The sequence below is a fragment of the Monopterus albus genome, unplaced genomic scaffold (assembly GCF_001952655.1).
Source record: "Monopterus albus unplaced genomic scaffold, M_albus_1.0 scaffold141.1, whole genome shotgun sequence".
Lineage (NCBI taxonomy): Eukaryota > Metazoa > Chordata > Actinopteri > Synbranchiformes > Synbranchidae > Monopterus > Monopterus albus.
This window is the reverse complement of record NW_018128021.1, coordinates 967,185-983,974: the sequence shown is the minus strand read 5'-3', so window position 1 is coordinate 983,974 and position 16,790 is coordinate 967,185. Positions and strand designations below refer to the sequence as shown.

Below are 16,790 nucleotides of genomic sequence, written 5' to 3'. Positions count from 1 at the left end.
GTAAGGGAGCTTGAGCCACTAAAGTGTCAAATAATGTCGGTCCTACATTATTAGCTACTATTGTGTTAGTTTATATTGTCCTTATATGATGTATATCTCTAATGAGGTTGTGTTTAATGAAATTATCCCAAACAAAAGTCAGTAAAAGTAGATTTTTGCCCTGCTGCCCCTAACAGGTTAGTTGAGTCACAGTATTTCTATTTTATTTTTCATTATACCTCTACTTTACTACATTTCAGAGGGAAATATTGTACTTTTTACTCCACTAAATTTATTTGTCACAACCTATGATGATGTATGGCACCTTGTTACAGAAGAGGCAACCCAGTACTGCATATTAAACAATACAATGCTTTAAGATGCAATAATGCAGTAAAGTGACCTTAAAGGGGTCATTTTGCATGATGAGTAATTTAAGTATTGATATTTAGATTAATTTTGCTGTTAGTACTTACTTTGAAATGACTTGTAATAGAGTTTAGTGAAGTAAAACAGATATATGAATACTTCTACCACTAAAATGGACTCATGAGAGTAATTTGAGTAATATGGCATGTGCCATATTTTTCTTATCATCTTCTTATAAGTTATAAAAGTAAACACTGTGGTCTGGCTTTGTGAATGCTACAGTAATACCTGTTCTTACTTATCACTATCTTATTTACTTATATTTTAGCAGCAACTAAATGCTTTGCAGAATTTGAAGTACATTCCTTTGCAGGTCATAAGTAATTTTGTAGTGCCTTAGTGGAGTTGAATCCGGTGCTAAACAGGAAAGCTTAGACTTGTGTTAAAGCTAACACGTTGGGGATGTCACCCTCTCTGCTGAAGTGTTCTGTATTTGACTGCTAACCCCAGACTAGTAGTGTAATTTTTTTTAAAAGAAAAGTAGTTAACAAGTTCATCTGAGACACAACATTCATTTTAGACAACTTTTATTTTGGTCATTATGCTTTATATGACATAATGCATGTTCAGGGATATAACAATGTTGCCAGGAAACAGTTTGTGTTTGAATGACAGTATGGTGACTTATCTCATTATAACACTCAATTTGACTGTTACCATTTCACAATATTCAAGTCACATACAAGATTACATCATGTTGCACAGAATGTATTTGAGTAGTTTTAATAAAATTATTGGTCACCCAAACAAAAACAAGATTGCACCAAAAACAAACAAAACGAAACAGAAAAACCAGACAAACACTAAATTAAGAATCACCAGATGAAGTCAGTATAAAAGGAACAGAGTGGAAAAAAGTCAGGATACAACACAGTTAGAACACCTAAATATCACCTGCTGTCTCCATAACAAAATCTCCCTGGTAACTTTGTGGATTGCTTTTCCCATCACTGATCACCTTTTTCATGAAATAGTTTTTCCTCCTTTCTTAGCACCTATTTCTTTTCATTTTCAAGTCGAGACGCTACTACTCCTCAAATAAGGGTGAACTGCCTGTCTCTTATGTTGAGGGAAAATAAACAGGGAGTTTACTTTAGTTTGAGAAATAGTTTGCAAATTTAGTTGGTTGGCTTTTTGGAACTACGGTATCAACGTATCACGTTGAAGCAATGAGGAACCCAGAGAAAGAGCAGTGGACATTATCAGCAGCAAAGACGCCATTGGCCTCTTCATCAGGGATCTGGACGTAAACTGTGTCATGCTCGTCGAGCAAGAGGACGGCACTGCCGGACATCTGGTCCAGGAAGCCTTTGTTGTACTCATCATAAGTGAATATAACAGGCTGGCCGTTCTTGTACAGAGCCACCAGGGCGTTAGCTCCATTAACATGAATGCTATAAGCGAAATAGTAAACCCCAGGAACCTGACAAGTGAAAATGCCTGTCTCAGGGTCATAGTGATTCTCAGCATTGTACACTATTTGGTCAAACTTAATGGGGCTGCCGGCAGCAGGGTAGGGGGTGGTCAGAGCTGCAGTGAAAGCAGACATGGGGGACTTGACCATAACCTCAGTCATCTCTTTTCCCTTCGCAAACACAACCTCACCAGGAGGACCTGGGGGACCAGGAGGGCCTTCTGGGCCAGGCTCTCCATCAGCACCAGGCTCACCGGGCACACCAGGGGGACCCTGAGGTCCACTGACACCTTTAGCAGCCAAACCAGCAGGGCCAGGAGCACCTGGGAGACCTGGATGTCCCTTAAGGCCAGGAGCACCAGCGGAACCTTGAGGCCCAGCAGGTCCTCTGGGACCTGGAGCACCATCAGCACCAGCAGCACCTGGCTCACCTGCACGACCAGGAAGACCTTTGGGTCCAGCAGGACCTGGAATACCTGGGGAACCTGGGATACCTGGGGCACCTGCATCACCTTTGTCACCTGAGGGTCCAGTGGATCCTCTGGCACCAGCAGGGCCGGCTGCACCTGGATAGCCCTGCTTACCCGGGAAACCCTGTGCTCCCTGATCTCCCTTGTTTCCCTTTGGTCCCTGAGCTCCAGTTGCACCTGTGTCACCTTTAGCACCAACAGCACCAGGTTCACCTGGAAATCCTCTTTCACCCTGAGGTCCAGCAGGACCTGTGGGGCCAGTTGCACCAGTAGCACCAGTATATCCTGTTGGACCTTGTTCACCCTTTGGACCTGTGGCACCTGGGCTACCTGGAGCTCCTGTCTCTCCCTTCTCTCCATTTGCTCCTGGCTTTCCATATCCGGGGACTCCAGGGGCGCCAGGGCCTCCAGCAGGTCCCTGGTGGCCCTTAGGGCCAACTGGGCCAGGCAGACCAGGGGCACCATTCTCACCTGATTTACCTGGAAGACCTACACCTGGGGCACCAGTGTGTCCCTTAGGTCCCTGTGGTCCCATGGGACCGGGAGCACCATCCCTACCTGGGCTGCCTGACTTTCCTGGTTCACCAGCTGCACCTGGTTTTCCTGGTCTCCCAACTCCAGCCGCACCTGGTTCTCCAGGTGGCCCCATAGGTCCTTCAGGTCCTGTCTCACCCTGAGGTCCAGGAGCTCCCACCCCTCTGTCACCCTTAGGACCTGGCAGTCCAGGTATACCTGGGTGTCCTTTCAGACCACTCTCTCCTCTAGGTCCCATTGGTCCAGGAAGACCTGCAGGTCCAGGCTTGCCAGTAGCAGAGAGGCCAGCGGGTCCAGGGCTTCCAGGAGATCCAGGGGCTCCCCTAGGTCCCTGAGGGCCAGAGGCTCCAGGTTCTCCTCTTTCACCTGGTGCTCCATGGCTGCCAGGTTTGCCAGGTCCACCTGGAGTTCCAGGTTTGCCAGCAATGGAGCGGCCTGGTGATCCAGGAGGTCCAGGAGGTCCTTGGGGTCCAGGCAGACCTTCAGCACTCTCACCTGGTTCACCAGGAGGTCCAGGAGGGCCCTCAGGGCCAGGCTCACCTGGAGGACCAGGCTCACCCACTGTGAAGAGTGAAAGAGAGACCATCAACAGTGTGACAAACAAAACAACAAGCCCAAAAAACTAATAGGTGAAAATGGACACAAACTGACAAGGTTTTGTATATTATTGTCAATATAAAAGCTACACTGTAATGTATTGTTATGATGTTGTACTAAAATTAAGATAACTACATAGAACACTGCTTGGATCAAATATATTAAGTATATATCACTAAACCTGTTGTTTAGTTTGCTATGACAGGGTCTAGTATCTGTAGTACTTCTAATTACATCCCACTCAAGTGACAGAAAGTACAAGAACAACGGCAGCTGTCTGATCTGAGTTTATGTAAGTAAAAGGTCGTCTGGGAAGAATCTTATTGAATAATAAAATGGAGGTCGACAACCAAATGTGAGGAGAGGTGAGAGAGAGTGGATGCAATACAGAATATTCACTGACTGATCCTGATTCAGAGACACACGATTCCTAATTACAGGTGGGATAAATTTTGACGTATGACTTCATGGTGCTGATTCACTGGCGTAATTTTGTTCTAATACTAATTTGAAAATCCTCAATAATTGACTGTTTTTTAAAAAATATATTAAATTTTTTATATAAGCACTTATTTAACTATTATGTAGAAATCAGCAATTTAAAAAAAAGTTATGTGTTTTTAATTTGCTATTTAAAAAAAAAAAACTTGACAGGTCAGTAAGAGATAGCACGTGACTTGTTTATGAAACAGTAGGTCTAAATTTAAAGAGGCTCTCTTTTTTTTAATTTTCTGCCTTAATGTGGTCACATGTGTTTGTGTGTAAAAAACTCACTGCTTGACTAACTGGAGCCAAGTTTGAATAAAACCAAACAGATGTTTCTAAGCAGGCACACCCAAGCAAACCACACTGCTGGGTGACTGCACTGTAATTGTCAGTGGCAAACTAAAAATGATCCACTAACAGCTGCTTTGGCTAAAAAAAGTGTTTTTTTCACACAAAAGCGGCATTTCATATTTTGCATTGCATTTTTGTAAACACTCCAGACCACACTATAATTAAAATTTTTAAAAGCAGGGAACCAGTTTTTCTTGTTTTGCGCAGAGAATATAAAATAATGTTTTTAGTGTCAGCAAATGAACAGGAACATTTCCAGTTTAAATGACTAACACTGAGAACATATATGCCAAATATGATACATTAAATGCATCAAATATAACAGCAGTCGAAATGTTAGAGGCTTAGATATTTCAGTGGTGCTTTTTGTTTGTATCATATTGATCACAAAATGAAAAATTTCTAAAAATCATTTCATTCAACATGTTGCTTATGCAACTGCTGTGGCTGAATAAAAAGACAAATAATAACTTCAGTCAAAACTACAAAAACAGTGGAAAAAATATTGAAATTAGGCCTTTCTGGGACTTCCAAGTCAAAAAAACAAAGAACTGAATAATTTAGCCTTGTTATTCAAATCCCAGATCTAAATGAACTATATGATTGGAGAAGCGTGCACACTGCTGCAGCCAATCAGAGCACAAGATCTAAGAGCAAGATGGAGTTCGGTTGTCAAAGTAAACTGCAGCTGGCTGAGGCTAGCATCTGTCTGGCTACTTGTGCTGCTCTTGTTGGCCACAACAAAGATGCTTATTCCCTTGCTGAGGATTCAAAAGTAATGATGCTCAAGGAAAAACAAGTGCTTAGGGAGCACAGCCTGACTTTAGATGCTACAGTTGTGAAGACAAATTTGAGAAAAGAAGGAGATGCTAGTTTAGTCTATTGTCAAAGCAAGTGTGTCTTCTTACCTTGGCTTTTCACAGTGTAGGGCTGGTATTGAGGGGCAGCCTTTATCACCTTCTTTATCACGTATCCCTTCCCATGAGCTGCCGTCAAGGTCGCCATGAGAAGGAGGATGCATGCTACTCGTATGTCCATCTTGCAAGGCCAAACCTGCAGTGGAAACAAGGAAACACTCATTGCAGCCTAACTCTCAAGGTACAAAATGTCAGCAAACTTAGGTTTTCTCTTGTTTTTGAGTTATTTTACAGAGCTACTGTCTTTGTTAAGTGTACATATTGTGAATCTTTACAGAAACTCGTGGATGAGTAATAAGACATTATAAGTTAGAATAACAGGTTGTAAAACTGAAATTTTTATTCAGTCAGAGCATCCAGGATCCTTCAGGACCCTATGAATATCACCCAGGAAGCTCCAAGCCAGTCATAATCTGTCCCTTCCCCACTCTATCATAGGAACCGGTGTAGGCCTAGACAAAGCCTAGATGTTGACTACACTCCTTTAAATATAGAACTGTTTAGAGAGGAAGACAAAAAACACATACCGGCATCCAAGGGTGGGAAAAACAGTCTCCTCAGCACCAGTGAGCTCCTATTGCTGCTGTGTATCCTTAGGGTAAGAGCACAACTGAGGATATGTTGCCCTCCAGTACAATAATGTGGGTATTTATACCATATCTACCCCTCACATCATAAAAAAAAGCCCCCACCATGCAAGTACCTCCCTCCTGAGAGCTAGGCTGTAATTAGCAGTTCTGCCCAAAGCGGGCATGTCACATCAGGGTGACTCCAGGTCTTGAATATGCAGACACATGATTATCACTTATTTCAGTCTTTTGCTGAGCTGGAAAATAATCATGTTCAAAGCAGCAAAATAAATAAGTAAATGAGTACATAAACAAAGAACACAAATGCAACCCTTTTTATTTTCAGCCTTGTTACGCTGATATTACAATTGTTCTGCAGTTTAAACTTTTTATGCCCAGGATATATTTATGCAAATGGATGTTTTAAGACCTCTGGTATAAATATGAAAAGAGTCCAAAGACATAATAAAAAACATAACATGTTGTGGCTATAAAAAAACAACCAGATTTGTTATGGTACCTGTGCTGCTCAACAGAGTTTGCACTGAGGATGTGCAGTACCAGGCTTCAAATTTACACCTTGTCCAGCCAGCTGGTGGAGACTCGCCTTTACTTTTCCTGACTGTCTGGGCACCTCCATGCCTGTCATGACAAGGTAAACATTAGGTTGAAATGATTCTGTTTATTCCTGAATTATCCCAATGCCTCCATTTCAGGAATTGGCATAGTGAGTTTTTCATTTATTTAGTTTTGTACATTTCCTGGGTATTATTTGGCAGTGTGTCATTGTGGCTGATTCCAGTCCCTATTTCAGGATGAAACGTTTTTCTTAAATTGTGTATTTTTGTATGTGTTTCAGCCTCAAAACAGCTAATAAACTATATAAGGGTCCACTGGAAAAGACATCTGGGCGTGTTTCTGTTCACGCTTGTGAAAGCAACCCTGTGTCCAACAGCTCTCGTGTGCAGTACTTGTGTTTAGACACCAGAGGGCAGGTGTTACTGTTGTAAAAGAACCTCTCCTTGGAGTGAGGTGCTGCTGGCTGTAGGGAACGGGCCATGTCCTTGTGGTCACTTGTTATTTTTGGCCTCCTCAAGTGCATATATATCACCAGAGGTTTCAGGCATATTCCTACAATTACAGCTAGTTTCTGTCATGATGTTGTATTTCCTCAATCAGCTCTGTCCTCCCGTGTTATCCTCCCTTACCCTCACCCTCCACCTTGCCTTGCTTACTTTGTGGTCCTCCAACTCTAATTTCTCACTTTCAAGTCAGCCACATAGGAAATGCATACACCCAAATAATCACATGTCCTCAAACACACACTCTATATTTCATCCCCAAATCTTCCTGAACATGGGATCATTTATGGAACATGTTCTCCCTGTATTATTGAGATGTATATACATAATGCTGACAACATGAGTTGCACTACTGAGGGCTTGACCAAGCTTCTATATGAGGCGTCCATACTTCACATGACTTTGACAGGCATTTTTCACTAAGGGTCTAAATAAAAATCCTGTATCATGAAACTTGTTAGATTTTTTTTATTTTTTGTAAATTAGACCAAATTATCTGCAATTTTCCAAAGCGCTACCTTCACTGGCTTATAGCACTTAATGTAATTTGTGATCTTCATTTCCAAATGTTTGAAATTCTGTTTATAAGTAAGATGGGCTTATTGTATTACACTGTACCTGGTTCCAGCCATGCTTGTCTCACAACAAAAATGTCTATTACATGGACATATGCGCGTGACATGTGCAAGTCAAGCAGGAGGGGGATTACATTTTGGCCAGTATCATAAATCACAAGTCATATTTTTAGTTTTGTGTTTGCTCTTGCTTTTTCAGCTGAGGAAAAGCATGTTTATCCAAGTATTCAGCAGCTAAAGCTTCCCATTTTGATTACTGGTGTTTTTTTTAAATTATACTATATATTTCCTATTATTTTAAACTCTTTTTATGCTCGTGCCCTACGTGGAGGCATAGCCATTCTGGTTTCATTCAAATGTTGATGAAATCACAGAGCAAGTTATATTTTATACTGTATGTTTATAGGTTCAGACAATTTCAGTTTATTTGTTTATAAAACATGGCTAAACCACTGCAACAGAGCTTCTCTATTTTTAGTCTGATGGTCTAAGAGCAATGATTCATCTCTTTATGCAAAAACAACAACCTACATGTGAGTCTGTCAAGAGCCTAAAACATGCATGCTGAGCCTCGGAAGCAGAGTACAGTATACTTTGTCTCGAGGAAGACTTAAATTAACAGTGTAATTTGGATGTTGTTTATAACATTGCAGTATGTATATTTAAACCTGCCACTGAACTTGTTTGAGAAGGACTCTGTGTCCCTCTGCTTATAGTGGAGGAACTGAAGCCTGTGAAAATGAATGGCAGGGCTCTCTCTGCTCTGCTCATTACAGCACCACAGCTGCTTAATGTGGTCACCACGCCTTGTTGCAATAACCATTAGGAATTTGGTTAACAGCCTTCAAACTCAAAGCACTGAGGTCGCTTTGCTCTCATATTGTCAGGATCCCTGATCATAAAATGTGCCCATGCTTTCAGTATCGTCACTTTATATGCGGAATGACATAAAAGGTTTTTAATGGATTTTGAAAAGTAAGAAAATGGCTAATTATGAGCACGCCACACCCAAAGTCACTGAGAGCAAATGAAAGCTGCACAGCTTCTTGTTTCAAGATTTACATCAGTTTGTTCTATGCCTGTTCAAGATATACAAGAATATATTGATGAAGAATCTTATTGTATGCAATAGACTGTTAAGAAAGAAGCATCGGAAGCTGTGACAGGGCAAAACATCTTCATCTGACCTTACTGCAAAGGACATAAGATAACATTCTGAGCTCCTGCATGTTGTTCAGGCCTGAATCCATATCTAACAACAGACCATAGATTTACTAAATCCCCCAGAGAGTGCTGCTGGACAGAGTTACTGGCAATGTTAGTGATGTTTTGCTTGTACTCTACAATGATAACAGTGCTTGAAGAAAGGTTTTTGCATTGTGTCTGTTTTTGTTCGCTCTGCTGCTCAGGAACTGATGTTTCTGGTTTCTTGGCCACGCTGACCGAGACTCAACCCACACCCAAGAGGAGCACATAATTGGCAGTTGATGTAAGAGGACCTGACCGAGCACGTGAATTAAACAACAGCTAAAGATACACCATCACGGCTGGGATACAAATTTAATGTTTCAATAAACTCCATGGACCACTAAGAGCTACTTTAAACTTTATGAACACGGCCCCTTGTGAGCGATTGGTGGGAAAATTACAGGATCCTGAAAACAAGCATGGAACCAATTGGAACCGGAAGTGTAAAAGTAACTGAAAAACGGCAGTGGTGGTGGCCTTGGAGATGAAAGCTGGCATCTGGGAAGTCACCAGTGTGCAACCCCAGAACGACAGGAAACTGGGGGATGGATGAGAAAGTAACAGTTGGGTGTCCTTCAACAACTCCCAGGTGCATGTAGCTGTATGAGCGCGATGCTGTGCGTTGCCATGCAAGTCAGATGCCATTAAAATGTTCAGATTTTCACTTATAATTACTCTGATAAGTTAGGCTTTTTATCACCGGTCTGCTCAACGAAGCTGCTGTCACACACTCTCCTGAACGCAAGAACTTTTTGCCAATCATCCAAGTCAAGGTCTACTTTTTCTGATTTGATCATTTATAGTTCCACAGTTCAATTTGTTGTAAGGTTATTTCTGGAAAGATCTGACTTAGCTGCTGCTTTGAGGTCATTTTCATAGTCTTTGTTTAGCCCAATGGTGCTTTAACTAGAAGGACTCAGCCAGACAGTTTATGAGCTACTGCAAAACAACCCACAGCGTTCTACAAAGGTAAAAAGGTCAAAATGACAGAGTTTTTTTTTCATTCTTGTTTCATCTTCCAGTAAAAAAATGATCTTTTTTTGCTCTGTTCCAAATCTCTTTAAAGTTCAAAAGTCCCCAGTCAAACAGAAGACAGACCGCTAGAAGTATCTGCTTATTGTGGGATCATTTAACGATGCCAAAGGTAAATAAAACCACCTTAATGGGATTTTTTGGTGCTTAAGTGTAGGTGGCAGAGTTCTGTATTTAAGGATAATGACTAATCTGCTACGTCAAGCCTGTGAGAATTTTAGGTTTCACTGTCTGTATCAGGCAGCGTCAGCCATTTCACTGCAGATGCCCCCCCAAAAAACTTGACAGTTTGTGCATTCTTTATCAAAGTTGCATGAAAGCAGAGGTGGATTTAGTTTGGACTTGTCAGTTCATAATTGCATTTGCCTTAAGCTCATACAGAAGCAAGGGGGATGATGCCTTCTGTGCCTGAAATGCAGAGCAACAACCAAGACAACGTTTGTACAACACAATGTCACCTCACTTGTTAGAGCAGCTAGTTAGCCATGCACCATAATGACTTGCGGAGAGACGAGACAAGTGTTGTTTCTGTACACTATATTTGGTTCCAGCCATGCCTGTCTCAAACTAAGTGTTGAGCAAAACGCTTAGTTAGCACCCACACAATTCACATATCTTTGCTCATGCTGTTTGTATATAAAGACATGACCACAGGACGTTAGTTGGAGTTTAATGTGCAGTATGCCAAAAACAATGTCCCATGGTCAAGGCTCGACCCTTTGTGGTTTGGAGGTTTGTTTTGCTGGTTGATGGGCATTGTGTGGGCTGATACTCTCAGTAACCCTAACTCTGTCTTAATGGGAATCTTTCCACATTATATAAACTAAGGAAACCATCGTGCCTACTCTCTAGAAATAACATATTAATAGTAATCACAATGCATGAAGTACTCTGTTTCATTATTCTGAAAGTCTCTCTCCATTAAGTGTGTTTCTGCCACTGTTATGTAGCCTGGGCATTTGACCTTCACTGTGTGAAGACTGATGGAGGTATGGAGTTTGACAAGCTGTTTTGACATACATCTGCTGAAACATTCAATTTTCCAGAACATGGCAGTGGCCAGTGCATGACTCTCAACCTGCCTGCAAAGAAACATATTAAACCAGTTGTTTAAATCCTCTTCAGTGGCCTCATTGCTTTGGCTTCCCTGAGCCAGTATGCCTTCAGGTCAGAGTTGCTTTGTATGGTTAAGCTCCAGTATACCAGCTTGCCGGTTTTGTTTTTATGCTTGAAAGTGGAGAAAAAGGTCTAAGGCACTTGGTTAAACTGTAATTGAAACATCAGTAATCAAATGTGCAGCTGGTTTCTCAGCTGAATTTATATGTTACCGTTTAATCTACAGAGGTCTTGTCATAAAGCTTAAACCCAATAGTTCCACTGGCTTATTATTTGAACGTATTAAGAAAAAAAAGTCCCCACAATCATGCAGACAAGTGGCCGCTGCAGATGTTTTGGAGTTTGTCGTCAGTCCACAGACACAAGAACATTCCAGAATAGATCAGTTTGAGAACACACAAACTGAATGCTCATTCCATGTGGTTTGCATGGCTTCTCATTGTGTTTGTTTAACGGTTTGAGTGGACCACACTGTTCATATTTGCCGGAAATTTTGAAGAGATGAGCCAAAGCTGGATCCTGAATGCAAAAAAATTTGTGTTGTGAGTTTGTTCAGAGCCTCACATGACCTGTGATTGTGGAGATGGTAGTCTGTCTAACACAGCATGGGTCCAGGGTATTTCTGGACTTCTTTTGAACACCCACCATAAGGGAAACCACAGACCATTAAACGTCTAAGCACAGGTCATCGGAGACTGTCCCTGACATTTAGACAAAACAAAGTGTCAAACTGTGAAGAAGCTCATAGACTAAAATTGACTGTGCTGTTTCTGGTGTACATTTACCCAGAACTGTAACAGAAACAGTCAATGACTTTTGTGTTGGCAGTTCTGCAGGATGCTGTGAAATTGCAAGTGGTTTAAACTTGTTTCGCAAAGTGAAATCATGCTTGAGCGCATCCTTAAAGAAGCTATAGACCTGCGTTTATATGAAATGAGCTATTAAAAATATTTTTGCTGAGCAGGCAGGTCTTGTGAGCAGGATGATGTAGAAGAAACACGCACATGTGTATTTCTCTAGCCTTTAACATTTTACATACATTTTCACTGCCATCGTCTTTTCACTGTGGAACGGTTAAGGCTCAGGAGTCTAATGGGCTCAATCCTGGCTGAGCTCTGTTAAATAATGTGTGCAAGTCGGCTGCATTACATAAATCCAAGCTATGGAAATATAATTTTACAATAGAATATTGAAGTAGCTTCTTGGGGGTGGGGGGTGGATGATTTATTTTTGAATACAACGGCACAACCTCTTTCATCCCGTGTGAAAAATTCACAAATATTTCTCTTACAGCTGATTCGCATGTAATGACAGAAATAACAAGTGCTTCCAGGTGGTCTGCAGGACAAATCTTGCAAAGCAGAACAAAGAGTTTGTTGTTTTGATGAGCCAACAGTTTCTCTGTAGAGAGCAGAGCCAAGTGGTCTCAAACATAGAAAGCGTGTGAGTCATTATGCTCTGTAATTTCAGCACACTACAGCTGTCTTAGGAGAACAGCTGTGAACCTGTTAACCAGGCTGATCCACATGTAAAACTTTCCCTTCCTACTAACATAATAATTATGATGTCCTATCCCAGAGCTCTCTCCCTCAAGTGCAGCATGTACAGGTTTAACTGCAATGACAGCTTGCTGGAAGATCTTCCCAGGACAGGTCCTGATGACTATTTTGGGTCTCTGACCTTCTTTCACGACAAAAAACCTCTTTTAATCTCTTCTATAATTCCTGTTCCAAATCTCCTTTTCCCTGGATAATGCAGCTACTGTAAATACCATTTTCCAGAGGTTATGGGCTTTGCTTTTAAGACCCATCTAAAACCTGCAACTATAAGTCTTTCTCTCTGGTGATGGAGCTGAAGCTGGACAGTTGTGTCTGGATGGCACAAGGTGAACTGTTAATTCTGCTGAATGGCACCTAGACTGCACGAGACTAAAGAGTTTCCAATTGGTATTTTTCTCAACTATTTACAGTTCTGTATTTTAAACAAAATCTCCAAATGTGGAAGTTTGAGGTCTTGTGGTAAATGAACTGAGATTGACAGTCCTAATACTGGTGCCCCTTTTTTTGCTACAGTGTTTACACTGGTTTACTCCCATACTGGTCAGAGTGCAACATCTTGTGGTTAAATAAAACTGTGGTTTTTGTAGCTGCTGCTTGAATCCCTTCTTTGCCAGACAGACAGACAGGTGGATTCAGACTATGTCTGGAAACTCCTGCAGTAGCATTTAAATGGCAACAGTGTTCTCAAGTGGCTGTCTAATAAAGGGACAGAACATTTGATCAAGCATGTTTTCTGAGATGTAAAAATGCCTCACTAACAGACCATGCTGCTGTGTGCATCTCATTCAGGGAGTCAAATTCAATGGTTGTTATTATTTTTTTATTCAAGCCCAACTGTTTTTATTCCAACTAATGATTTGTTTCACAATTTAAAGGTGTACCCACTCTGTTTTTTTTCTTTAAAGTCACTATGTCAAGTTTTATATTTTCAAATTCTATTCATGTTCACCATCTTTACTGGTTCAGTGGGTAGAGCAGTCGTTTCTCAACCGGAGGGTCGGAGGTTTGAATCTCAGTACCTGCAGTCTACGTGTCTTCTACTAGTAAACAAAACTAACAAAAAGTCCAGGATATCACTTAGGTCTATAAGACAGTCCAGGGGTCGGCGCCGGTTAACAGGTATAGCCAGGGGATCCAAACTTGAGGTCAATAAGACAGTCCAGGGTCGGCGCCGGTTAACAGGTATAGCCAGGGGATCCAAACTCGAGGTCAAGGGGGACAAAAGCAGAAGGTCGGTACACAGCAGGCAATCAGAATCTGAGAGGGCATAGACAAAACACGGTGGTCAAGAAACGCTAATCCTAGGTCAAAAACAGAGAGTCAGGCAAGGGATAAGTGCTGGAGAGTCAGAGCTGGGGTCTAGAACAATCTGGCAGCGTCCTGGTGGGAGGACGCTGCCTAAATAGAAGTGAAAAACAGGTGCAAACAATAAGGAGCAGGTGAACTAATGATGATTAAATAAAAGGGCCAAAACTGAGGTGAACCAAAACAGGAAGTGATGAGAAAATAAAAGCATGACAGGAAGCAAGAGGGGCAGGAGCGTGACAGTACCAGAAACAAATTCCGTGTGTGTAACATACTTGGCCAAATAAAGGTGATTATCCTTTATTTAGCATTTATGAATGTTAATAAACACAAATAGGAATGAGATTTGTTTTACAGGCGCGAGGTCTCAGCCCTCCCAGACAAGTACTGAACCCACCATGTCCTCATTGGACGAATTAAACTTTGACAGGATAATGGCACGAAAGATGAAAAGTTACAGTATTACAAATTGAACTGAGGATAATATATTGATATTTCACTCTGGATTTAATCAAATAACAGACAAATTGACTCTGTCATCCCAAGGACATTGTTGCCAGCTTATATATTTTGCTGAACAAGAGCATGTAAGAATTTTCAGTTGACCCAAACTTGCGTACAGATGCTAGATGTTTGATGTCAGGTATTATACTGGACTTCTGATGACAAAGGTTTAACAACAGAGCATTGTTGTTAAGCAGTTTAAATTGCATACATTTGCTGGTCTCCAAGCAGATTTGAAAAAAGGAGATCTAAAATCTAATATGAGATCAGATTCATGTTTGGACTCTTTCTTTTTTCAAAACGCTTCACTTTCACTTTATACACAGTGTGAAGCGCCTCTGTTTGACTGCAGAGTTTGATCCCGTCTATACCTTGCAGACAAGTGGCTTTCTTCATTGAAATTAAGCTAATTATATTCCAGGCCTGTACAGATGCAGCCACTGTAAGCTATACTTTTACCTGCTATTATCTCTCTAAGGTTTTATGACTGTGAAACACCCTCCACAAATTAAAGGTGGGAAATGTGCCAAAACCTGATATTATAAGCCAGGGGATCTTTTCTTAGGAGTCAAAAGCTGCCCAGTCTCTAAAGTCTGTCAGTGTGTCCCAGTTTGACATCAGCTGCCAAATGAACCCTCAGTGTAATCTTCAGCCTGTGGAAATCAGACTTCTCCAGTCTGCGCAGAGAAGAGGAGAGCTGAGGTGAGCTCCTCCAGACGGCTTAAGCTTTCTGCTCTGTGATGAAATACAGCAATAAACTGTAAATGTCAGTAATCACCTGGGGATAAGAAGAACCGGCTGGTATGTGCAGTCACACATAGCTTTGTCAAACACATTTTTAAAATAGACACCTGGAAGCTATTTTTCTGGCTTTTCAAAGCACAACCATTGCAGATAATTAATCAGTTTATTTAGTTTTTCACTGGAATGTGGGACACTATTTTTATTCATGTTTTGCATGAAAATAAATATCTATTTTTTAATTTATTTTAGAAACAATGTGGCTAACAATACATACAGTATCCCCATCCAAACACTATTTCACTGTACGCTCAACATGTCTAGTACACTGTGTGAGAATAAAAAGCAAAATAAACAAAAAGACACAGTCATGCTGCTTTAATAAGCAATTTTATATATCAGAAACAATTTATAATGGCGTATTTGGTGCCTAAACATTCACTGACAATTCATTATACACAGATAGGAAAATTTTAAAGATTTTACTGCATTTAGAGTTTTTCTCTCAGGATTGGAAAACAGCACTCAAAAGTATTTTGTAAAGCCCACATTTTTATGGGCTTTCCCAACATGTTTACTCTGGTGTAACAATATGAGCAGTATAACAGTGGCTGTTGCCATGGTTGTGTTGCTTCATTAAGCAACATGTTGAGTATACACAATGTTGTGTTATAGAGATCTGAGTTGGTTTTGGTGTTTAGGCTGGAAAAAGCTGAAGAGCTTTATTTAGAACACTGTGATTCACTGGGCTGTCACCACACTGACGGCTGCTCTTTGATTTAACGCTGTATCTGGACCCACAGGGTTTGTGTATGTGCTGAAAGCTGACTGCACATATCAGTCAGCAAGTAATCCATCATGGAGAAGATAGGCTGGACTAGAAACTATAAAAATACTACATTAAAAATTCCCGTATTCAAAACCTGTGTAAAAACAACGACTTAAACTATGAAATGTAAAAAGGTTATATTGGATGATAAAACCGTATCACTTCCATAAATCCCGGTCTCAATAAAGCAATTGTTTTTTTTAAATAACCTCATCATATGGTTTTGAACTGAAAAGTAACTGGTGGTTATTGTAAGATAAATGTTGTAGATTAAAGCTTATTACATTTACATAGCTACATAAACTAGAAATGTTCAAGTAAAGCTGCCTATCTTAAAAATGCTTGAAAGAGTAATGCACCAATTTAACTTCTCTAACACTTCACAAAGCATAGAAAAGTATGAGAATCCAGAGGTGGGACCAAATTAACAGCTAAAATTAGCAAAAATGAAGAAAAAATATTGCTTAGACTGCTGCCCCCCCGACCCGGTTCTGGATAAGCGGAGGAAAATGGATGGATGGAAGAAAAAATATGAATTAATATTCATTTAATTTTAAAACAAATACGAACTTTTCTTGTGTACATTTTGGTCAAAGAACATCTGTTACTCTTTGGGAATCGTTCTTTGTTCTTGTTTTTATGTAAAGTGATATTTAGGTACTTTTGAAATACCCTCAAGTATGGGCATGTGTTGGTGGATGAAACCACAAAGTGCACAGATGCCTTGTAGCTTCACGTCCTATGGGAATTGTCCTATTCTTCTGCGCTCCATGGTAGTTAGGGTTCATGACTTAATGAAAGCCTTGAAATATGAGTCATTCAAAGCTTCCAGAGATGTTCGATCTGTAGAAATAGAATTGTAATTTTATGCTAAAACACAATATACCTCTAATTTGTTTGAGCTCTGACTGGAGCGTGGATTGCTATATATAAGTTTATGATAGTTCACGGGACTATTTTTGTTCTAAAATACAGATTAAGATTTGTGCATTTCTGCAGCAGTAAAGAAGGAATGAGGACTTTCAGTGTTACCCCCTTGGGCCCGTTGTGTGG

The 16,790-nt window shown here is 40.7% G+C and overlaps 1 protein-coding gene across 1 annotated transcript; it reads right to left on the bottom strand.

Annotated features, from left to right (window-relative positions):
* Nucleotides 1-943: 943 nt before the first annotated feature.
* col10a1a (collagen, type X, alpha 1a) lies at nt 944-5,794 on the bottom strand. Its single transcript, XM_020614025.1, has 3 exons — nt 5,705-5,794; nt 5,169-5,313; nt 944-3,387 (listed from the first exon to the last, which is right to left on the bottom strand). Exons 1-3 carry the CDS (start codon nt 5,708-5,710, stop codon nt 1,565-1,567), a joined length of 1,974 nt encoding a protein of 657 aa, XP_020469681.1. The 5' UTR covers nt 5,711-5,794; the 3' UTR covers nt 944-1,564.
* Between the last annotated feature and the right edge of the window lie 10,996 nt (nt 5,795-16,790).